Source organism: Rana temporaria, chromosome 3 (assembly GCF_905171775.1).
Source record: "Rana temporaria chromosome 3, aRanTem1.1, whole genome shotgun sequence".
NCBI classification, from domain to species: Eukaryota; Metazoa; Chordata; class Amphibia; order Anura; family Ranidae; genus Rana; species Rana temporaria.
Genome location: NC_053491.1, coordinates 240,680,139 through 240,705,767, shown reverse-complemented (window position 1 = coordinate 240,705,767; position 25,629 = coordinate 240,680,139). Strand labels below are relative to the sequence as shown.

The 25,629-nt window shown below is 42.9% G+C and overlaps 1 protein-coding gene across 2 annotated transcripts in view; it reads left to right on the top strand.

Annotated features, from left to right (window-relative positions):
* The window catches only part of ABLIM3 (actin binding LIM protein family member 3), a 349,775-nt gene that overhangs the window by 243,110 nt on the left and 81,036 nt on the right, over positions 1-25,629 (top strand). For both annotated transcript variants that reach the window (XM_040344529.1, XM_040344528.1), the window contains 2 exons: positions 6,421-6,547; positions 10,749-10,842. In XM_040344529.1, coding sequence (XP_040200463.1) covers positions 6,421-6,547; positions 10,749-10,842 — 221 coding nt within the window. The remainder of the gene's footprint in view (positions 1-6,420; positions 6,548-10,748; positions 10,843-25,629) is intronic.

Here is a 25,629-nt window from a genome sequence, read left to right as displayed (position 1 = left end):
CGTAAGTTACTGCGGCGTAGTGTATCTCTCGGCGCGTAATTCAAATCGGCGAGTAGGGGGCGTGTTTCATTTAAATGAAGCGCGTCCCCGCACCGAATGAACTGCGCATGCGCCGTCCCTAAATTTCCCGCCGTGCATTGCGCTAAATGACGTTGCAACGATGCCGTCGTATCTTGGTTTGAGGATTCAAACTAAAGATACGACGTGGGAAATTTGAAAGTACGCCGGGGTATCAGTAGATACGCCGGCGTACTCTCTCTCTGGATCTGGGCCTACATATTTAGTATTAGCCATAAACATTCAAGTCCCGTATGGAAGCTATATTTTATCAGCGGTGCCTATATTTATACAGACTTTTGGTCATAGCATGTCTACTAAGCTTTTTTTTTTTAATTAAATGTTTTCTGGTGCTGCTGTTTGTGCCAAGGATGCAATAATAACAAAGTCATATTAGAGAACATTGAGTAGATTGAGTCAGTCTTAAAGCCAAAGTTTACCTAAAAAAAAAAAAAAAAAAAAAATCAGCACAAGGGTCATTCCTTGCCTCAATAAAAAGTTCCTTGTGCTGCTGTGTCCTTCCTTCACTGAAATCTTCCTCCTCCGATGCTCCCCCATCCCAGTCACCGTAATCTTCTGCTGTGGCAGGGTTTAACAGAACTAAAGGGCTGTAAAAGGCACTTGTCAAGAAAGCCAACACTGCCTGCCCTTTTTTCCCAGCTTCTCAATTCATAGAAGCCAAGACTATAGCTTCTATCAGGCCTCGTACACACGACCAGTTTCCTCGGCAGAATTCAGCTTCCGACCGAGTTTCTGGCTGAATTCTGCCGAGAAACCCGGCCGTGTGTACACTTTCGGCCGAGGAAGCCGACGAGGACCTCGGCGAGGAAATAGAGAACATGTTCTCTATTTCCTCGTTGTTCTATGGGAGCTCTCGTCCCGCCGAGCTCCTCGGCGGCTTCAGGGCTGAACTGACCGAGGAACTCGATGTGTTTGGCACGTCGAGTTCCTCGGCCGTGTGTACAAGGCCTCAACCTCCCTGGCGGTATGATTATTTCAGAAAAAAGGTGCTGAAAGCGGTACCATTATTTGCAAGGAAATTTGGCGTTTTATACTGTAGGCCTGTAATTCTTAGGAATAACTCACTTAAATCTGACCAAACAAGAGTCTAGTAGGCATCCCGGGTATGAAATTTTTTTAAAAACAAAATTATAAATTATAATATGATAAATAAATATAAATAATTATAACAAATAATGATATAATTCTAATAACAATTATTCAATAATGTAATCAACTCAAAATCACTGAAATTTGCTCAGTTGCAGAATTGTCGCTGTCATTACTTTAATTTTTTTATGACGAATTTCCCCACAAATCGCTATCGCACAATTCACATATAATTTATTATCGCTGTTTTCTAGCTGCTCTAAAACCATTTTTGACATAAAGGGACACTTTTGGTTGCTATGGACAATCTACAGTTTTCAGGCAAAAAGAACAATTTTTATTATATAAAAGAACATGTAGGGCACTGGGCAGACCACTAGGGACAAGGGGTGTATATTTTTTACAGTATACTGTATGTAATGTGTTTATTTACCTTTTTGAATTTGGCGCCGTTCTCCGCTCCCGTGCGTCGTAACGTCGCAGGGAGCGGAGATCGGCAGCACACAGAGGCACTGTGTGAATCGAGCGAGGTCCCGCTCGCTCACACAGCGCGGTGACATCGCTGGATCCAGGGACAAGGTAAGTAAACCATGCCTGTGGATTCAGTGAGGCGAGCCCGAGTCTGACTCTGGGTTACCGATCGCAGCCAAAAAATCTCACCCCGAGTCAGACTCGGGAATACCGCCAGGGGGGTTAATGAAATGCAATCTATGAATGGAGGATGAGCAGATAATTGAAAGGGTCATCACCTCCTCCATTCATAGATCACTTTTCATTCATAGAAGTTGTATCAATAGCTTCTATGAACGGAGGAGCTGGGCAGAAATGGTGGGCAGAAATGATGGGCAACAGATTGCATCAAAGGAGGAAGATTTCAGAGAAAGGAGAATGCAGCAGCACAACATATCTTACTAAAGGTAAATAATGTCACTTGCGCTACTTATTCATTTTTAGATAAACTTAGGCTTTAAAGCGTACTAAACCCAAGAAGAAAGATTTTATATATTGCATTTTACCAGAAGAAGAACAGGAAGTGAGGATTTCTCAGAAGAAATAAGGACATTAAAAAGCAAAATGGAAGGATGAGGTAAGTGAAGGAGGACTGCACTAAGGTAAAGGAAGCTATTTAGAGATTTTTTTTTACCTTTACAAGCCCTTTAACAGACCAAAAGCAAGCATATAAGAGCAGGTCATTGTTAGGGGTTTACATACACTTTAATTTAGGTTAAATCTGGCACAAAGTTATATATTAGTCCTTCTCAAGTTTGCATGTATTAACCACTTAACCCCCGGACCATATTGCTGGCACTTTTTGCGATTCGGCACTGCGTCGCTTTAACTGACAATTGCGCGGTCGTTCGACGTGGCTCCCAAACAAAATTGGTGTCCTTTTTTCCCCACAAATAGAGCTTTCTTTTGGTGGTATTTTATCACCTCTGCTGTTTTTAGTTTTTGCGCTATAAACAAAAATAGAGCAACAATTTTGAAAAAAAATAATATTTTTTACTTGTTGCTATAATAAATATCCCCCAAAAATATATAAAAAAACAATTTTTTTTCTTAGTTAAGGCTGATACGTATTCTTCTACATATTTTTCGTAAAAAAAAATCGCAATAAGCGTTTTGTTGATTGCTTTGCGCAAAAGTTAGAGCGTTTACAAAATAGGGGGTATTTTTATGGCATTTTTATTAATATTTTTTTTTTACTAGTAATGGCGGCGATCAGCGATTTGTTTTCGGTACTGCAACATTATGGCGGACACTTCGGACACTTTTGACACATTTTTGGGACCATTGGCATTTTTATAGCGATCAGTGCTACAAAAATGAATTGGATTACTATAAAAATGCCACTGGCAGTGAAGGGGTTAACACTAGGGGGCGGGGAAGGGGTTAAGTATGTTCCCTGGGTGTGTTCTAACTGTAGGGGGGGTGGCCTCACTTGGGGAAATTACTGATCTTCTGTTCATACATTGTATGAACAGAAGATCAGCATTTCTCTCCCTGACAGGACCGGGAGCTGTGTGTTTACACACACAGCTCCCGGTCCTCGCTCTGTAACGAGCGATCGTGTGTGCCCGGCGGCGATCGGGCACGCGCATGGGAGTCGGGGTTGAGCGGACGCGCGCACGCGCCCCTAGTGGCCTGCGCGAGAGCCGACGTTATACTACGTGCTCTCGCGCAGGGGAGCCGACCTGCCGCCGTAAAACGACGGCAGCTGGTCGGCAACCAGTTAAACATAATACCACACTCACTGTGACTTGCTATTGGGCATTGGTTAAAGTGTTACTAAACCCAGGACCCTGGATTTACTATATCTGGTCTCCCACTGTACACAGAACATGGAAATGCTTCTATTTTAGTACATACAAATGGCTAACTACCTTTTCTCATCAGCTGTGTATAGCAGTCTTGTGACTTCTATCAGTGTCCAGCAGAGCACTGGTTAAAGCTTGTAGGAGGAGTTTTTATTCTCCTCTGATTGTCCTATGAGGCTGCAGGAACCCTGACTCTTTGTGTGGACAGTGCTGACTGGCCATATGCTGATCACATGCACTCTCAAAGAAAATTAAAAAAAACTCTCTAGCAATGCACACAAAACTGAGCATGTGCAGCTTGTCCCCCAAGGCTCTGTTTTATCAGCAGATGGATTGGGGACTGTACAAGAAAGGGAGGATCAGAGAAGACAGGATCAAACAGTCTTTTTACACAATGCAGATGTTTAACCCCTTAAATTCCACAGTGAGTATAACAAGCATGATTTACAGCAGGGGTGCCCAACCTTTTTTTTTTTTTTTAATAGTTTTTATTTGAAGTTTTCAAATTTTCATAATAGAAAAGAATACAAAACATATAAACAATTTTGTGGCAGTAATTACAGCTCCTCTCATTAAGGCAGCCATATTCTTCCTATGATACAGTACTAACATAATGCCTTCAGGGATGCAATATATATTAATAGTACAACTACAAACAAGTTCCTCTAGTGAGGTCTGAATTTAAGCTAGATGAGCATTTTTAGGCTTCAGCCTGACAATCTACATAGCTCCATCATCCTAATCGGGTACAACCAAGAGGACAATCGCACCCAACATGAGGTAGTTTAAGAAGAGGATTAAAGAATAAGGAAATAAGTTGAAATTTAGAAAGTGACCCTCACACCCCAACCTCCGGCTCCCACAATGATGTGGTCCCGACTCCCCCGTTAGATATTGGATCCAGGGAGTCCATATCTTTTCAAACTGCAACATTTTTATCATTTAAAGTTGCAATCATTTGTTCGTTAAGCATAATCCAGGAGAGTTTGTGTTTGAGCTGGTCGAATGGCACCACCGCCGACCTCCATGATTTTGCAATGGTAATTTTGGCCGCTGTAAATACAAATGTTGTGAGACGTCTTTGATATTTTGAGGGTGCCCAACCTTTTGAAGCGCAAAGGGCCAATTAAGCGACTTGGTAACCGGTCGCGGGCCACAATGAGCGGAGCGGGCGGATGGCAGGTCTATGCAGAGCGGACACGGCCCACAACACAGGTAGGACACAAGTTGGTTTAAATCTGCCACTCCTTAGAGGTAAATGGAGGGTCCAATTGGGTCGGACTGACCGTGTGAAAGGGGCCCAAAGCTGCTTTCACACTGATGCGCTGTGGTTTACCCGCACCGCTGGTGCAAAGCAGTGTACCTTTGGCTTTCCTGCACTTTGCAATAGACTTCTATTATATTCTGCAGGTTTGGTGCACTTTCAGAAAGCTCACCAAACGCGCAGGTAATAACAGAAATCTATGGCTCAGTGCAGATAACCCGCAGGTGTGCTGCTCTGCATCTACAGATCAGTTTGAAAACAGCCCAGTAACCACTACAGAACAGATATGCCCATATATACACTGTGATTTTAGTAATAAACTGACCTTTAATAACAGTATTCTATTCCAAACCAGAGCAGGAGGTCGCGGGCCACATCAGAGGGCTCCGCGGGTCACTGGTTTGGCACCTGGGCACCCCTGATTTACAGCATATAAAGACTGATATTCTGTTGTGGGTTTAGTAATGGTAGAATTTGTGGAACTGCTTGAGAATATCATATCATCTTCACTGAGAAAACAAAGCCACTGCAGCAGTCAAACAATGAAGTACATTCTAGGGTCACTAAAGGAAAAAAATGTTTTTGCTGAAATTACTGTTTACAGGGTATAGAGACATAAAAGTTAACTGATTCCTTTTAAAAATGATTAAAAGTAGATAAAAATCAATCATATAATGTGCCTCTAGTTTCACTTTCACTTTTAAACTGGCTTCATGTTTATGTGAAGTAAAGAGACACACAGAACAAAAACAAACAAATCCAGGGCAGTGTTTTGTTTTTAAAATCAATCTGATTGGTTCTGGGAAGTTTTAGACACACAGTAATGACAGCTTAGACCACCGTGAGAAAGCTCTCAGTACGATGGTTATAAGGAAACAGACGAGCAGGAAGTGTGGAGATCAGAGCAGAATTACAGCTACTTCAAAGCAAAAACGAACAATAAGGACATGAAACCAGTACTGCAGTAAGGTAAAGGAAGCTATTTAGCTAAAAAAAAAATTCCTTTAGTGACCCTTTAACTTATGTAAGTTAACTTTTTTACTTAATTTTTTTATTAAATCAAAGAAATATGTTTGTGCGACTTTACTGGGAAAAAAATGAAAACAACTGACTGCTGTCATTCTTTGACACCTCTAGCCACGAGCCAGCTGTTCCTAATGGTAAATCTGGTGTAAGCTGATAGTCATGCAGGGGTTGAAGCTGTATTCAGTATATTGTATGTGTACGTGTGTCCACTGATAATTTGCCTTTCCTCTGTACAATACACATTGGCTACAATAGCGTGTCTTTTATCCACATCGCCATCCGTGCTCTGCACTAAGTATAAGGCAAGATTTTACTATATAAATGCAGAACAGGGAAGGCTTTTATCGGAATCATTTATTATCATAACACCAGTGTCACTTTGCAGCTCGGAAAAGGAGTGCAGAGTGAAGGAATAATACATCATTGTCAGAGGTCCCCCAGCACCCACAATTCCGCATTAAAAAAAAAACTTGGTCTTTTAACAAAGGCAGTGATGGGTTTACAAATGTTAATAATTAAAGCTTGCATGATACAGTAGTTCAAGGTGCTTCACATTAATCAAAGCTGTTCACTTTTTATGCACCTTGGAGCTGGATGCTGTAGAGAGACAGTTTTGTAATGATGCTATTCACTTTTATTACTCAGACTGTGCGGGCTGCAAGGAAGAGATTAAGCACGGACAGTCATTACTGGCGTTGGAAAAACAGTGGCACGTCAGCTGCTTCAAGTGTCAGACGTGCGGCATTATCCTAACTGGAGAATACATCAGCAAGTGAGTATAGATGACATGCTGTGTGGGCAGGGGCTGAGTGACAAATGAGTGCTGGGAATGGGCTTGAGTAGTCCATATGTCAAAACATTAGTCACCTTCAGTCAACTGTTGTGTATGACGCTAGTCTAATGCCCCGTACATGCGATTGGGCTTTTGCCCCTGACCAAACTCACATCGGAATTCTGACAGAATTCCATCAGAGTAAAAGAGAATGTTCTCTATCTAAACTCAGATGGAATTCCTCAGAATATCTGATGGAAAAACTCCAATGGGCATACACACGATCGCAATTTCCAATGGAAAAAGTCTGTCTGATTTTTTCATTGGAAATTACGATTGTGTGTACAGGACATTAGTGTAGTTGGTCACTGACAAGCAAACATACCCAGGTTTAGGTAAGGGAGTCAGCTGAATGGCAGTGTGTTGGAGCCTAACTAAAGTTAGATGGGACAGTTATGAACAAAGTAACGCTGCTCCAAGATCCCCCACACCTCCCACTCAGGTGTAAAGCCCAGCTCGTAAAGCTGAACAATATGAATAAGGAGAAATCCTGACGGCTGCACTCTGAAATAGGACCATCTTTATTGATGCATATAACATAGCACCCAAACCCTGTGGGAGAACAGAGTAAAATCAACGCGTTTCATCACATGGGGTTCGGTTGCTGTTTTATATGTATCAAAAAACTGATCCGCTTTCGAAGTGCAGTCATCAGGATTTCTCCTCATTCTTATTGAATGGTTGTGAGTAAATAACCAAATAGAACACATATATACTCTTGTGTGTATATATATATATGTACAATTTTGGAAAATTTCTGTGCTTTGAGCAGTGGCGCGTATCTGTTAGGCTGGACAGGCACTTTCCAATTTGATTATACAATTTAGTTTTACCAACAACTACATGTAGGGAGAAGGCCTACCTAAACATACTAACATAAAAAGTGTAGCGCATAAAATGAATAGATCACCAAATGAAAAGATGAATTAACAGTGCATCAAACAAATGGTGAAAAAATTATGATGACAATATATCAACCAAAAACGTGATGTATATGTATAGACACTGGATAGTGTATATATAAAATCTAAATAAATGTATGTGAAAAAAAAGGTCCAATGTAATGAAAATTGGTGATAATAGTCCCAATGCCTCGGAATGAAGTGCAGTCAAGAAATCCACCACCGATCATTGAAAGGAAGGCCCTAATGGACATATGCCCAGAGGGTCAGTAAAGCAGGGTATAAACCACTCAAAGGCCTGGATCATCGGCTGCAATTCTCACAGAGACATCTCACACGTCAATCAGAGAGGAACCCATTGATAGAATCAGGAAAAAGGTCGCTTCCAGGGGTACCCAATGTGGGCCAAAATTTAAACCAATATGTAGAGATGTAGGAGAAGAAGAGAAAGGCACATAGCATAATACTGAAAGGTACCAATGTTTAATGTAGGTAAAAACATTTACATTATAAAAGGTGATCAGCGCTTTCAAATATACAAAGTGGCAGCATTTCGCATCAAATAGTGCATCGTCTACCTAAACATACTGTTACAATTTATATTCAGTTTGGTAAGCTCTCATACCAGAGGCATAATTAGAACCTTCAGTGCCCCGCTGCAAGAAACCATGAAGGGCCCCCAAGCCCCAGCCTTCCCTCTGAGCCCAGTGGTGGAACACCAGGGCCCAGTCACAAGTGCAAATTTGCAACCCTGGTAGTTCCTCCACTGGTGTCAGTAGTTTTGTTTTTGCTTTTTTTACCATTTTATTTATTCTTTATGTTATTATTATTACTTTTTTTTTTCATTGGGGAGCTTTGGTGAGATATCAAGGGTCTACACAGACCTTTAATGTTTTACCTTTGAGACAGAGAAAGGATATTGAGGACACAACCCTCAGTCTCCATTTTTTGCAGCTTCAGCTGTACACAATAAATGGACAGGAATTTCCGTTCATTCATAAACTAAAGCACAGTACACAGAGTTTACTATGCTTTAGTTATGAATAGAAAAAGTCAGTAATCGATTCGGATCACTGACTCGACCCATTAAGAATGTAAGGAGCCGATTAATGACATATTTACTGGCCCCTTCCCCGCTCTCCATCTTGACATATCCCCCGCAGCTGCCAGCGGGAGAGGAGATGGGGGAACCCAGAAGAGGGATAAATGGAGGGACAAATAAAGTGTCCCTTTATGTCTAAAATGGTTTTAGAGCAGCTAGAAAACAGCGATAATAAATTATAATCACTTGCAGAATTGTGCGATAGCGATTTGTGGGGAAATTCGTCATAAAAAAATAAAAGTAATGACAGCGACAATTCTGCAACTGAGCAAATTTCAGTGATTTTGAGTTGATTACATTATTGAATAATTTTTATTATAATTATATTATTATTTGTTATAATTATTTATTATATTATAATTTTATAATTTTGTTTTTAAAAAAATGTCATACCCTGGATGCCTACTAGACTCTTGTTTGGACAGATTTAAGTGAGTTATTCCTAAGAATTACAGGCCTACTGGTCTACAGTATAAAACGCCAAATTTCCTTGCAAAATAATGGTACCGCTTTCAGCACCTAAAATCTGAAATAATCATACCGCCAGGGAGGTTAAAGAGGCTGCATAGTAGTAACTAATTTTAGCTTGTCTCTCTCTAATTTAAACTCTGTGGGAAAGCACACAGAGAAGAGAGGGAAGCAGTCTTTAGCTTAGTTACCATGTAATAAGAACCTTAGTGCTCTTCATGCTGACAGAAAATGTAAAGATAAAGTATTATTGTTTGATACTGTATACTTAATTGAATAAATAAATAAAAAATGTTTTCTTAAAAATGTTATATTTATATATATTTATTTTATTTTTTTATCCAACAATAAAAATTATATTATTAGGTGGTTCACTCACAACACAATGGGGGTTATTTACGAAAGGCAAATCCACTTTGCACTACAAGTGCACTTGAAATTGCACTGAAAGTGCACTTGGAAGTGCAGTCGCTGTAAATCTGAGGGGAAGCTCTGAAATGAGGGGAGGCTCTGCTGATTTTATTATTCAATCATGTTCAAGCTAAAATGCTAAAATGCTGTTTTTCTTTTTTCCTTGCGTGTCCCCCTCGGATCTACAGCGACTGCCCTTCCAAGTGCACTTTCAGTGCAATTTCAAGTGCACTTTGCACTTGTAGTGCAAAGTGGATTTGCCTTTCGTAAATAACCCCCAATGTGTGTTATAATTTGTGCATAACACACATATAAGCATGCAGTAATGCACTGTAAATGTGTTGCAAAGAGTTGACATTCATTGCCAACTTCTCACAATATACTGTATATATGGTGTGCAGCAGCGCATCTGCTCTACAGCACACTACAACGCACAGATGCAAATTCCCAGTTCTTATTCCTTCAGTAAGGGGAGGTTAACAACATGTTAAAAATAGATGGGCTACCCAAGGAAATGTGCTTCAATGCGTGCAATAAGGTGCACTGCGTTGTTGTGTGAGAGCTCCCCTATTCTTGAACATAAATAAATGTATACAGAAGCAATATACATACCCTTAAGAGCCCATTCACACAGGGGCAACACGACTTCTAGCAGGACTTTGGGAGGCAACTTGGACACAACTTGAGTATGAATCGTCAGGCAACTTACATGGCAAGTTCAAGTCACCTCCAGGACAGTACAAGGCAACTTCAAGTCGCCTACAGGGCAGGAGGCTTTCCAATGGCCAATCAAACAACAATCAGCTTTGTGGGAGAAAGGGGTTTGCCTGAGAAATGTATGTTATCTTTCTGTATTGTTGCTTCAGTTAAGACAGTGATCCGGCTTCTGAGGCAACTTCCAATGAAAGTCGCCTAGAAGTCGGATTGACGTAGTACAGGAACCTTTTCTGAAGTCGGAGCGACTTCAGTAGTGTACATTAAGACGGCTCCATTCACTTCCATTCATTTTCTCGACCGCGTGACTTGGGGCAACTTGAGGTGACTTGAAGTCGGATCCAAGGTCGCCCCAGTGTGAACTGGCTCTGTCACTGTTGTGTTTTCATGTTCTAATAATATTATTACACTTTGTTGGGCAACATTTTCCTGTGGTTTAAAAGAAAAATGTATCCCCCCCCCTCTTTTTTTTTTCCTGCTACCAGATACAGGTATCACCCATTAAAATATTTTGACTTTTATTTTATAATTTCTTGTTTTCTAGAGATGGCGTGCCTTATTGTGAGACAGACTACCATGCTCAGTTTGGAATTAAGTGTGAGACCTGCAACAAGTACATCAGTGGCAGAGTCTTGGAGGTATGGTTGTTATGACAAGCCAAAATCTAGTCATTTATCTGATCCTTGCAAGGGGGAAAAAACATTTGTCCTGTGTGTTTTTCAAATGAACTGTCACTTTACAAGGCTATTAACCTGTTTAGTACTTAACATGTTTTGACATCCCTTCAGTGGCACTCATTAAGCTGTTTCCCTCTGGTTGTTGAAAAATGAAAAATGAATTAATCTTATGCTAGAGTCACATCCTTTTATAGCTGCTCCTTGCTGTACATCAACAATGAAAACATGTTCCCCACCTGTCCATATTTTTGGTGGGACAGTGGTAACAGCAGTTTGCCTTACATGGAGCTCAGATCCTAACTTTAACCATATGAAACACACATCAGTAAACCTTCAGAACACTGCTACACATTTTAATGCATATGTAAGGATTGAGAAACCTCCAAAACAAGCAGACTTTGTGGGCACATAATGAGAGGAAACCTTGTTAAAAAGTTATATACTTTATTACAAATGGGTTAAAAAACATGGAAACCTACAAGCAACATGTGGACACGGTCAACAGTTATCCAATAACGCAAACATAGAGGTTGGATCATTAATGTAAGAGTAAATACTCATGTGCATGTGCATTCGTTTTCATCCTGAATTTCTGGTACTTTCGCGTTCGTTTTAACAAACGATAACCAAAGTGCAGAATCCAAAATATTCCAAATAAAAATATGCTTTATTTTCGTTTTGTTGCGACAACAGTTCGATATGGAAGTTTTGACATGACGGTGACAATAGTGATCTGTGCAAAAATTATATATAGTATATTGCGCTGAATATTAACTAAGATAATGTGAAAACCAAAGATGTAAGTGATTCCAATCCAATAACACAGATCCACAAATAAATGAAATAAACAATTAGTCCAATTGCATGGATACACCAGTGCTTCTTCCGTGAACAACACCCTGTGAAATGATTGAGAGATGTGGGATCTAATCACACTATGTAGACGTCTGTTTCATATATGCAGCGCTTCCTCCACACTGATACAGCTCATAGAAAACAAGAGAAGAGATCTCATAGCGCAAATAGCATGAACAAATTGGGGTAAATGATTTCTGACAAGATCTCACTCACGAATCCGCCGAGTTAAAACAGCATTTTAGGACAACCAAGCACCAATCCTTCAAATAAAGCCGCTCAGCGTATCTGATGCACTCTCCTCATTCAGGATCTGCGATCCGTCCCGCTCGTAGCTCCTCCCCCACGCGTTACGTCACTAGACACGTGACTTAGTCATGGGTAATAGTGATCTGTGTCTATTGAACCTGCGGTCGATGGTGCCTAACCTAACTCTATCAGTCCAAGATTATTCGACATGGAGAGAAAAGATTCGACATTATAGACACATGAAGATTCAACGAAGCAGCTAAAAACATACGATCGCCACGAGCGGACATTTACGGTCAAATGCTCTGCCCAAAGGCTATAGCAGAATTCTAATGTTGGTTGACTAGTAATAATAATTAATAAATATAATTATTACTAATCATACAACATTGGAATTTTTCTATAGCTTATGGGCGGAGTATTCGACCGGAAATATACGATTGCACCGTTGTACAGTTTAGCTGCTCCGTCGAATATTCTTAGAACATTTGACAGACACCATAAGCCTTCAGTTGACAGATTCAACCTTAATTCGGATTTTCGGACTAATGCATTTTTTAACAAAATAAGTTAAAACTAATTTCGGGAGTAACTAAATAAATGTATTTTTCAGACGAAACCGAAATTCCAAAATGAAATATTTCAGTGTCTAATTGCATGTATCAGAATAAAATAGCCTGATCCAATATCGCCTCCACAGTTGCTTGTCAACGCATTTCACAAAATAGTAGCTTCCTCAGGACAATACTGGGTAGGTGCTGATATAATTGAAAAAAAGAACATAAACTGAAAAAAATATTTTAATGTATGTATAGCTATGAGTATAACAAAACATTGAACATTTCTTTACCCTTTAAGCCCAACTCATACCTAAATGATTATGCCCTTTTGCACAGCCCGCAACCCTAGCATCATTGTGATTATTTTATTAGACTACTGCTAGGACTGGTTATTGAAGGCAGCATGCTGTGTGCTTTATATGTAAAACTAACTTTCAGCTGTATAAACTACCCAACAGCAGAAATGGGAAATAGATGTATATTTACTAAAGTAAAAATAACCTTCTGACTCCGCCACCCCCCACTCTCTAACCCCGCAACCCACCAGTGTTCCCTGCACCCCCTTCCCCAAATGTACCAATTGATCTACAGAGAGGGGAAAAAATAAGATAAATGTTATCATAATTTGTATTTCTTGAGGTTTGGTTCTGCCCCCCTTTAACCCAGATGCCCTAGACACTTGCTTAAGTGCCATTATTGGAAACAAAGCGCTGAGTGTTAAATTTCCCTAAAGGCATAATCCACCTTTTCAAAACTTTTAGTAAATACAATATTAATAAACATTGGGGAGAAGAACCACAGCACCCAGGGTGACACATTATCCAACACACTTGAAAGCAGTGATGCTCATAGCTCTGAAAGAAAGTGAAGAATGGACTTTCCACCCATCGAACAAGTAAATGGTCTTTTTTTTTTTTTACATAGTAGCACTGTTAATATTTTAATAACCAAGAAACAGTGTTACTTTAACCTGCAATCTAATGCTTATCCTATTACTTATCCTGCTAAACTCCTTGTTAAAAATGCTCAAATCTGCCAATATGTTCTATGGTGCTTTTTTTTACTGTTGTGAATCACACAAGACACTTCTTCGATTACATTCCGATGTACAGAGATGCTCAGTATTAGTTAAAGTGGTTGTAATCATCAGACATGAAATATGAACAAAATATATCTTTCTATAGTGTGTACTTGTCTCAATTAAGAGCACTAAGTGCAATTTCTATCTGCTGCTTTGTTCCTCTGCTATTAGCATGAATCACTTCTGACATGTTTTCCTGACACCAAGAGAAAAAAGAGGAGGAAGCTCCCCCTGATTTACAGCCTTAGCTCTGTTCCTGTGAGCTTTGTGAAGGGGAGTGTGTCCTTTCCATCCAATCAGCTATCAGAACTTTCCTCACTGAGCTTTGCAGTGTAACTTCAGCTCTCCACCCCCTTTTTTCTGACAGGTTAGACAAGCTTTATACATTTTGCACATTGAACAGATGTAGAGAAGACTGCAGATAACGGGTTATGATCTATGTAGGAGGATTTGTTTTATCTCTGTGTATCTGGTTATTTGTATGGGTTAAGGCCCCTTTCACACTCGTGCGACTTTTCCTGTGGCTTTGGATATCAGAGTCGTTTGACAAAACATACCCCATGATTCCCAATGATAACCATTCAAATCAGTGCGACTTCAAAGTAGTCCCTGTACGACTTTGGTCCTACTTTGATGCAAGTTGAGGCCCATAGATCTCAAGTTTACATAAGTTTATATTTTCCTGAAATTACAGCAAAATCACACGGCTTTCAAGTTGTGGCAGTGTGAAAGGGGCCTTAACCACTTTAAGAAACAAATGAGCTGAGCTATACTAAAGAAGAAATGGAAAGGAAGGGGAAGTGTGAGCACAGAGTTTCAACAAGTTGAAAACAGTATTTGGACAATTGTTTTTGGGGCTGGGAGCCCAGCACAGTAATTCTTGGCACAGGGCTTTTAACACAGAACATGTGAATAAAAAAGTAGAGGCCCAAAATGTCCCTACATTTAACCTATGCCCATTAAAATCATCCTAACATTTAATGTGGCGCTAAACCCTCAGATTTAACTTGTTTCCCAAAATCAGTTACATTCAAGTCATGCCATGAATGATAACTGTACAGTTACCATAGGCGTGCGCAGCCTATTACATTAGGGTGTGCACCCCAAAGCTCAAACACACGTGTGTATGTATATATATATATATACACCCACACACACAGGCACGCGCACACACACACGTGCGCTTTTAGAAATAAATTGGTACATGTGCACAGGTTTTTTTGAGAGAAGGGAGGGGGCTTTGAGAGAACTCGACGAGCAAAAAAGAGAGCATGTTCTCTTTTTCCTCGACGGGAATGGAGGAAATTGGCTCGTCGAGTTCCTCGACAGCCGAACAAGGAACTCGACGAGCAAAACGATGTGTTTCGCCTGTCGAGATCCTCGGTCGTGTGTACGAGGCCTCATTCTTATCCTAAAATCTAAAAGAGGTGAAGAAGCTTAATGGGTGCCTGAAGCATCATCACCACATAATATAACTAGGGTTGTCCCGATACCGATACTAGTATCGGTATCGGGACCGATTCCGAGTTTTTTCGGCGGTACTCAGACGCCGATACCCTGCCCCGATACACAAATAGAATACTTAACCCCTCCGCCGCCGCCACCGCCGCCGCCGCAAGCCACCGCTGCGATCCACCGCCGTTACGCCGCATCCCCGCTACCGCCGACTGTGTAATACGGGCGGGAACATTACAGCTTTGAATAGCTGTAATGATTGGCGCCGCGCATAGACACTCCCCCTTGCTCGGGTGAACTGTCCAATCCCGAGCGAGGGGGAGTGTCTATACACGCAGCGCGGCTCCAATCATTAAAGCTATTCAAAGCTGTAATGTTCCTGGCCGTAGTACTGTACACAGTCGGCGGTAGCAGGTAAGCGGGCCATGGCTGCATATGGGGGGGAAACATGGCTGGATGGGGGGGAGACACAAGGCTGGATGGGGGGGAGACACATGGGGGGGAGACAGATGGCTGGATGGGGGGGAGACAGATGGCTGGATGGGGGGGAGACACAAGGCTGGATGGGGGGAGACAGATGGTTGGATGGGGGGGAGACACATGGGGGGGAGACACATGGCTGGATGGGGGGAGACAGATGGCTGGATGGGGGGGGAGACAGATGGCTGGATGGGGGGGAGACACATGGCTGGATGGGGGGGGGAGACACAAGGCTGGATGGGGGGAGACAGATGGCTGGATGGGGGGGAGACAGATGGCTGGAGGGGGGGGGGACAGATGGCTGGATGGGGGGGAGACAGATGGCTGGATGGGGGGGGAGACACATGGCTGGATGGGGGGGAGACACATGGCTGGATGGGGGGGAGACACATGGCTGGATGGGGGGGGAGACACATGGCTGGATGGGGGGGAGACACAAGGCTGGATGGGAAGGGAGACACATGGCTGGATGGGGGGGGAGACACATGGCTGGATGGGGGAGACAGATGGCTGGATGGGGGGGAGACAGATGGCTGGATGGGGGGGAGACAGATGGCTGGATGGGGGGGAGACAGATGGCTGGATGGGGGGGAGACAGATGGCTGGATGGGGGGGAGACACATGGCTGGATGGGGGGGAGACACATGGCTGGATGGGGGGAGACAGATGGCTGGATGGGGGGGAGACACAAGGCTGGATGGGGGGGAGACACAAGGCTGGATGGGGGGGAGACACAAGGCTGGATGGGGGGGAGACACAAGGCTGGATGGGGGGGAGACACATGGCTGGATGGGGGGAGACACATGGCTGGATGGGGGGGAGACAGATGGCTGGATGGGGGGGAGACAGATGGCTGGATGGGGGGGAGACAGATGGCTGGATGGGGGGGAGACAGATAGCTGGATGGGGGGGAGACAGATGGCTGGATGGGGGGGAGACAGATGGCTGGATAATGGGGGGACATGGCTGCATATGGGGGGGACATGGCTGGATATGGGGGGGGACATGGCTGCATATATGGGGGGGACATGGCTGCATTTGTGGGGAGACATGGCTGCATTTGGGGACACATTAAAAAAAGTATCGGTATTCGGTATCGGCGACTACTTGAAAAAAAGTATCGGTACTTGTACTCAGTCCTAAAAAAGTGGTATCGGGACAACCCTAAATATAACCGTTGCACACATTCATGGAAATGGCAAGGTGTAGGTGGGTGCTGTAGCAACTATCAGCTAGAGACCAGTAACATGGTGAATCAAAGCATATATCACCAGTAGAGTTGAGTGGACACCTGGATGTTCGGGTTCGATGGGTTCGGCCAAACTTCGAAAAAAAGTCCGGGTTCGGGACCCGAACTTGACCCGAACTTGACCCCGAACCCCATTGACTTCAACCAGAACTTTTGAGTATTAAAATGTCTCTAAAAAAGTAATGGAAAGGGCTAGAGGGCTGAAATGGCAGAAAAATGCTGGTAAGAGCATTGCAAGTACTCTGCAAATGTGGATAGGGAAATAACATAAAATACATAAAAATAAAATAAATTGGTGTTTTTTGAATAGCACAATAGAAGAACAGTATCTAAAGTGTGTATCTCACACGTACAGACATGGCGCAAACACTGCAAAATATAATTTTTTGCCCTAAATGGGTATTTTTTGAATAGCACAATAGAAGAAAAGTATCTAAAGGGTTTATCTCACACGTATAGATATGGTGGAAACACTGCAAAAACATGTTTTTGCCCTAAATGGGTGTTTTTTGAATAACACAATAGAAGAAACGTATCTAAAGGGTGTATCTCACAGTAACATATGCAGTGCTGGTGTAATTTGATTTCTGAAGCAGGACTGACTCCTATCTAATTCTCTCCCTAAAAACAAGAGCAGCAACCTTTCCCTAAAGTATCTAAAGCAGAGTGACTTGCTGTGCTATGTAGATCGCTGAGTAATTTGATTTCTGAAGCAGGACTGAGTCTGACTCCTATCTAATTCTCTCCCTCAGAGCAGCAGCAGCGCCAGCCTTTCCCTACCCTATATAAAGCAGAGTGACGTGCTGTGCTATGTGCCTCTAGCTTATATAGAGGCTGGGTCACATGCTGCACTGGCCAATCAAAGCCATGCCATTAGTAGGCATGGCTGTGATGGCTTCTAGGTCACACGAGTTAATCGAATGTTGATTGGCTGCCCTGCAGCGTGCCATTACATTGCCGAACACCGAACTCGAACCCGAACTTACAGTAAATTGTTCGGGTTCGGGTACCAAAAATCCAAAAGTCCGGTACGAACCCGAACTTTACAGTTCGGGTTCGCTCAACCCTAATTACCAGCACACCATGGATCCTCAAGATAATGTCCAAATAATTATCAAGGTGATCACATTGCAGAAGTAAAGGTGCCATGTTTTGGGGGCCAAGTAGGACACCTTCAACGGGAATGAGATTTTAATATACGTTTGGACATCTCTTGAAGATCCATGGTGTGTTGGTGAAAGGTTTTATAGCTTTTATTACTTACTGAATGGTAGAGTAACACTGGTCTCAAATGTCGATTTTAAGATGCAGTAAGATATGTTGAAAAAGCTAGTGCTTCATAAATAATATAATTGTAAGCCTACCAGTATTTCATGACTGAGAAGTACTGAATAATCAAGTCTATTATTGTAGTGAATTAGGAGACAGTGGCGTCCTTTTAGGAAACTATTGTTTCAAGCGCTGTTGTCAATTTTAAGTTTACTGTCTTCTGAAAATATGTATATTGTTTTCATTCCTATTATACACGTCTGGCAATGGTAAACATTACAATGCCATTCTCCCTTGTGCTGTTTGCTCAGCTTGCCTCAATTTCTGTTGTCTGCCCGTATCTCTTCCATGTCAGCAGCATCCCAGCACACCTCACTGAGATCTGCCTGGATAGTACTGAGCCAATGGAGTGGAAATAAAGCACTTTAGTTCTTCAGCTCCTCAAGGCAGATTGCCACTGTGACCTTAACTTATGTGACTTTCCTGGGAAGTCATACGAAACACATGGGTGAATCACATACCAAGTCAAACAAATTATATGCAAGCCTAAAATGTAATATAAAAAAGTGTTACAGTTCAAAACCTCTATCCACAAACCACACGGTGACTGATAGAAAACAATATCTTTCACTCTCTCTAGCACTATAAAGGAAAATGTCATAGAGGAGGCTGCCATTGCTGTCTTCATTCCCATTGACTTGTATGAGAATGAAAAAACGCTTTAAAGTGAATGAAAAATCATCGAAACAGGTTCTATTATGCTGACCCTCTAACCCAGAATAGGTATGCAGATAAGGATTTCTGACTTTTCTGTGACTTACTTGATCTGCGTGCCAGATCATTGTCTAATAAAATTTTAAAGCTGAGGTGTGTGTATCTGTACCAATTGTATTCCTGTGCTGGTAACGTGGCAACTTTAAAAAAGCTGTAGGTATTGCATAGGTAAATTGGTCCAGCTTGGACCAGTGTAAGGCTGGGTTCACACTACGATTTTCCCGTCCGTCAGCCGCATACGATTTATATGAAAAAACGTATGCGGCTGAAACGGACGTAAACGTATGGAACCGCACATATGTGCATTTTCCATTGACATTAATGTTAAAAAAAAACGTATGCGTTTGCCATACTGTTTCAAAAACGTCCGCAAAACCGTGGTTGAACACGGTTTTGCGTACGTTTAAAAAACGTTTTGCCAGCAAATCGTACGCACCCGGATGCATCTGAGTGCATACGATTTGCAATGCATTGTCTATCTATATGTTTTCCCATCCGGGCCCGTACGTTTTCAATACTGAAATCGTATGTGGCTGACGGACGGGAAAATCGTAGTGTGAACCCAGCCTAAGTATGTGCAATACTTGTGGGATCCCTCTAGAAGCTGTAAATCACTGTAGTAGATGCCAGTACTACAGTGATTACCACTGGCTTCTGAGTCTTGTGCCGAGCAGCTGCTCTGCTTGAATGGTGAGCACAGGAGGTCACTCATTCAGCACAGGTGCCCTTCAGAGAATACTTTGCATTTTCTCAATGTAAAACTCTTCTCTGATTGTATAAGGTGGAGATCGTGTTGTCACCACCTCACCTCTTCACATCATCCAATCAGAGAATTCTTTGCATTCATTGAGTGTTCCCTGAATGGAGCCTGTGCCAAGAGGGTGACCTCCGATGTTCACAATGGAGCAGGGCAGACACTCAGTATGGGACATGGAAGCTGGTGGAAATCATTGTAGTAGTGGTACATACTACAGGGGTGGGGAACCTTTTTTCTGCCGAGGGCCATTTGGATTTTTGTAACATCATTCGGGGGCCGTACAAAATGATCAACTTAAAAATTAGCCTGTTATAGCGGGGATTAAACGTGTCCCCCCCCTGCATCACTGGACCCCTTTATATTACACAGCACCTTGCACCTCTGGACCCCTTTACATTACACAGCACCTTGCACCTCTGGACCCCTTTACATTACACAGCACCCTGCATCACTGGACCCCTTTACATTACACAGCACCTTGCACCTCTGGACCCCTTTACATTACACAGCACCCTGCATCACTGGACCCCTTTACATTACACAGCACCTTGCACCTCTGGACCCCTTTACATTACACAGCACCTTGCACCTCTGGACCCCTTTACATTACACAGCACCTTGCACCTCTGGACCCCTTTACATTACACAGCACCCTGCACCTCTGGACCCCTTTACATTACACAGCACCCTGCATCACTGGACCCTTTACACTACACAGCACCCTGCACCACTGGACCCCTTTACATTACACAGCACCCTGCACCTCTGGACCCCTTTACATTACACAGCACCCTGCATCACTGGACCCCTTTACATTACACAGCACCCTGCATCACTGGACCCCTTTACATTACACAGCACCCTGCATCACTGGACCCCTTTACATTACACAGCACCCTGCACCTCTGGACCCCTTTACATTACACAGCACCCTGCATCACTGGACCCATTTACATTACACAGCACCCTGCATCACTGTTCCCCTTTACATTTCACAGCACCTTGAACATCTGGACCCCTTTACATTGCACAGCACCCTGCATCACTGGACCCCTTTACATTACAAAGCACCCTGCATCACTGGACCCCTTTACATTACACAGCACCTTGCACCTCTGGACCCCTTTACATTACACAGCACCCTGCATCACTGGACCCCTTTACATTACACAGCACCCTGCATCACTGGACCCCTTTATATTACACAGCACCCTGCATCACTGTTCCCCTTTACATTACACAGCACCTTGCACATCTGGACCCCTTTACATTACACAGCACCTTGCACCTCTGGACCCCTTTATATTACACAGCACCCTGCATCACTGGACCCTTTACACTACACAGCACCCTGCACTGTGCAGGACATTAATACATGAGTTACCATGACCATTGACCAGTTCAGGACATTTACCTAGGGTTGCCACCTGTACGGGATTGACCCGGACAGTAAGGGGTTTGAATCATGTGTCCGGGTCTCCTTCCGCCTTCTACCCGGACACATGATTCAAACTGTACTGTGGCTTAGCTGGTGGAGGAACACTAGTAGTTAAAGTTGGTAGGGGAAAGTTCTTATCCTTATACAGCAGTTCGGACAATTTAATCTGAGCCCCAATGTCCTCTTCTATACAGATACACTGAGTAATGTAATTGCCGGGATCAGCAGCACAAGGATTACTCTGCAGGGACTATTTGATGGTTTTCGGGCTCAGGCGGAGTAATCCTTGTGCAGAGGTTCTCGGCAATTACATTACTCAGCCAGGGTATCTGTATAGAAGAGGATGTGGGGAGATTAGATTGTCGGGACTCAGAACTGCTGAATAAAGATAAGAACTAACCCCTAATGACATTGTGATTTTTTTTTAATATGCAGCATGGGGGGGAGGGGGTAAATGTCCTGCACTGGTCATGGTAACTCACAGTGCAGGACATTAATACATGAGTTACTATGACCAGTGCAACTGTGTAGGTAGGACATTTACCCCCTCCCCCCGCCGCCATGCTGAATATTAAAAAAATCACAGACAGTCATCACCGTTAATAATCTTCAGACTGCATACAGAATGATGCAGTCTGAGGATTATTAACTTTGATGACTGTCTGTGATTTTTTTAATATGCAGCATAGCGGCGGGGGGAGGGGGGTAAATGTCCTGCACAGTGCACAGAACATTAATACATAAGTTACCATGACCAGTGAAGGACATTTACCCCCCCCCCCCCACGACATGCTGCATATTAAAAAGATCATATTCATCATTATTAAATGTAAATATGATGAATATGATCTTTTTAATATGCAGCATGTGGGGGGGGGGGGGGGGTAAATGTCCTGCACTGGTCATGGTAACTTATGTATTAATGTTCTGTGCACTGTGCAGGACATTTACCCCCCTCCCCCCGCCGCTATGCTGCATATTAAAAAAATTCGCTGTATTTCATGATGCTGTCTGGCTGCCTTACTTGCTGCTGGAAATGGTTCCTCGTCGGTGGCGCTGGCTCGTCCTCTCTATGCTCCTCCCATCAGTGCCATCCCAGCCAGCATGACTGGTGATCCCCGCCCGCCGTGAGTGACGTCACGCCGCCGGGCGGGGCTGTACCTAGGGAAGCATCTTAGCTGCAGTGCAATGGCTGGAGGCTGGCGCCAGCTAACAGGGGCGGGCCGCAGGAGCGGAGTTAATGCTATTGGCTGGAGGCTGGCGCCGGCTAACAGGGGCGGGCCGCAGGAGCGGAGTAAATGTATTTCTAAACACACGGACAATGAATGAATGATCGCCATGATCATCCATTCATTGTCAGTGTGTTTAGCAATACATTTACTCCGCTCCATAGTGACAATCGGCGGCGGTGTTTTACAATCGCATGGGGGGCCGGATTAAATGATTTCGCGGGCCGCAAGCGGCCCGCGGGCCGCAGGTTTCCCACCCCTGCTACATTGATTTCCAGCTTTCACAGGGATCCCACAGCCATGGCACATACATACTTATGTTGGTCCAAGCTGGACACCTCTGTGCCAAGCAATAGAAATATTTGTTCAGCCTATTTTTACATACTATTTGTAGGTGTAATACTTCTGTCACTAGTTATAGCTCGTTGTAGCTCTCTTATTCAGATTAGGCTCTGTCAATGTGAGGGACTGGTGGGCAGTTGTGCAAAGTTTGGCAAGAGGTTATTTCTACTAAAGGGAGCAATACCATCTTCTAAGTCATGGGTCTTCAAACTATGGCCCTCCAGTTGTTCGGGAACTACAATTCCCATCATGCCTAGTCATGTCTGTGAATGTCAGAGTTTTACAATGCCTCATGGGATGTGTAGTTCCGCAACAGCTGGAGGGCCGTAGTTTGAGGATCCCTGTTCTAAGTCCAAGGGAGCACTTGTTTTACTTACACTGTACATGTACAATATTACATCTATTGATATTTTGGTTGAATAAAAATGTTTTCATGCAAATCAACCTTATCTATAGGCACTTTACAAATAAAAATCTATTGTTAAACTGTTTGAATGTGTTGAAAAATTCAAACACTTTCCTGAAATGTTCTTGCATTTTCACATTACTGTATAACTTGATTACTGCCTAATGATTGGCAGCTGTCAAATATTTTTGCTTTCTAAAGTACACAATTCATTTGCCTCTACATTGCCTTGAAAAATCATTATTATCCAAATAAATAAAGTTGTTGGCTGGAAATTTCTGGTTACCAGCAGATGGGTATTTAGCGTGAGGAAGTTGAAATGTGCTTGCATATCTAAGGGTGCATTCACACCTGCAAATGCACCCACACTTCGATTAGATGCGTCAACCCCAGCAGGGGTTCCCGCGATTAGATGTGGGAGACAGCCCCCATTGAAAGCACTCGCATGTAATCGCTAATGCAGCGTTCACAAGTGAGTGATCGTCCTGGAGGCAGACAGTCTTAAGCAGGGCTGGACTGGGACAAAAATTTGGCCCTGGACTTCATCTAGACTGGCCCACTTTGACAGGTCTCTCCCATGGCGGCCGGACAACTCCCGCACCCCCCCCCCCTTCGGTCACCCAAGCCCCCTATCCCCCTTCACTAGCCACTAGCCGTTCTACTTTATTAGAGTAGAACGTCTGGTACTGGTACTTTTATAGGCAGTACCAGTGGGGAAGCTAGACATTATTTCACCCGGGGGAAAGGATCAGTTTGGTGCCCCCCCCCTTATGGGACAAGATTAGGCAGAAGTGAGAAACTCCCAGGCCATAGCTGTTGAGTCGGCTGTCTGTCCCCTCACCCATGCTCCCCTGTCATCCCCCCTGCTCCTCTGGTCCTCCCCCTGCTTCTCTGTTCCCCCCAGGTGAGCGCTGTGGGAAGGGAGAGACAGAGAAGCGGAGGGGGCGGCGGTCCGCTGTCACTGAAGCCAGCCCACTGAACCATCGACCCACCAGGAAACTCCCTGTAGTCCCAATGGCCAGTCCATCCCTGGTCTTAAGGCACTCATTGGGATGACATGTTGTAAATTTATGTAGGAATAAACCCAAATGCTTGGGTTTTCAGGTGGCCAAGAGATAAGTATTTTCGCCTGAGAAAGGATAAATTGTGATTGTATCCCTTTAAGCAGTGAAGCTCAGGTTTGTTTAACCACAACCATCACCATGCGTGGATTATAAAAGAAGAACCACCGTGGAGAACTTTGAATGGTCTCATTTGTGCGTTACCAACATCCCAAAATATTGTTAGTGGAAAAACCAAAAGAGGAAAAGGTACCTCTCGGGGGGTACCTTTTCCTCTTTTGGTTTTTCCACTATCACCATGCGTGGAGCCCTTTAAAAATGGTCATAAGCAATCTAACAGGAACGGCGGGCCCAACGTTGTACTTAAACGCCATTACTTTGCATAAGCATTCCTGTTTAGTCCACAGAGAAGTCATTTGGGGCATGGCTTCTATTTCTGCAGATAGTTTGAGTCACACCTTTTTTGGAGGGGGTATCATCAGAATGGTTTCTAACCTTCCTGATTGCTTTTCCTCCCTGTTAACAGTCTTTTAGGTTTGCCTGAGGATATCCATAGACATAAGATCATTGCCTAATCCAGCCGAAATTGTTGTCAATGCCTAGGAGCACCTGAACGCCAAAACACATCTTTACAGGCTCAGCAGTTAGTTAAATTGCAAATGATTCATGATAATGACTAATCTTATTTCTTGCAATGGATGTCAAAAGCATTTAGCCGTTCTTTTGAAAGATACAAAATTATCATCATACAGCAAATGAGTCTGCTGATGCTGCGTTGTAGTTTTTTTCAGCTTATTTTGTTAACGAATTGCTTGAGTTTACATGTTTATTGCCATTGGCTTTTGTTTTTACCAGCAGGACAAAGTAGACTCTAGGCTTTTTTTTTTTTTAATATCCTGTATTCTTTAGATAGAAATAACCCTCTGCAGTTTTAGACTTTTGCAATAAAAAAAAACATTGATCACACAAAGCACAAAATGTACTCATTATACATAACATAAGGATTAAAGTGGCATTAAAAAAAAAAAGTTTTTCCTAAAGCAGATAAATTGAAAGGAAAAGACGCGAGTAAAAAATCATGCCTGTGTTATATTCTTAATATCTAAAATTTAATTTGGCTGTAAAACACTACATTGAGAATATAAATTTCCTTTAATAATTGAGTGTGAATGGGAAGTATTTCGAGCTTATAGCCAGAAAGATTGACTTTAACAGCATGTGAGTTATGTTTTTTTTTAAACACAGAACATTTTGCAGTTAAACTACTATGGTGGGGCCTATAGCCTACATGTGTACTAGTTCTGATTTTAATCTGGGGCTTTATGTTGTGCATTGAGCTGCCCCTATAGCAAAACTCTCCTATACATCAGTCATGCCTAAAGTGGTTGTAAACCCTTCCATAAATCCAATGAAGTGACTGACCTCAGATACACAGAGATGAAACAAATCCTCATACATAAGTTGTACCTATGTATTTAGAGCCGGCTTTCCCCTACAGCAATTCAAAGTGCAGAATTTACATCTCTCAGCTCTGAAAAGCAGA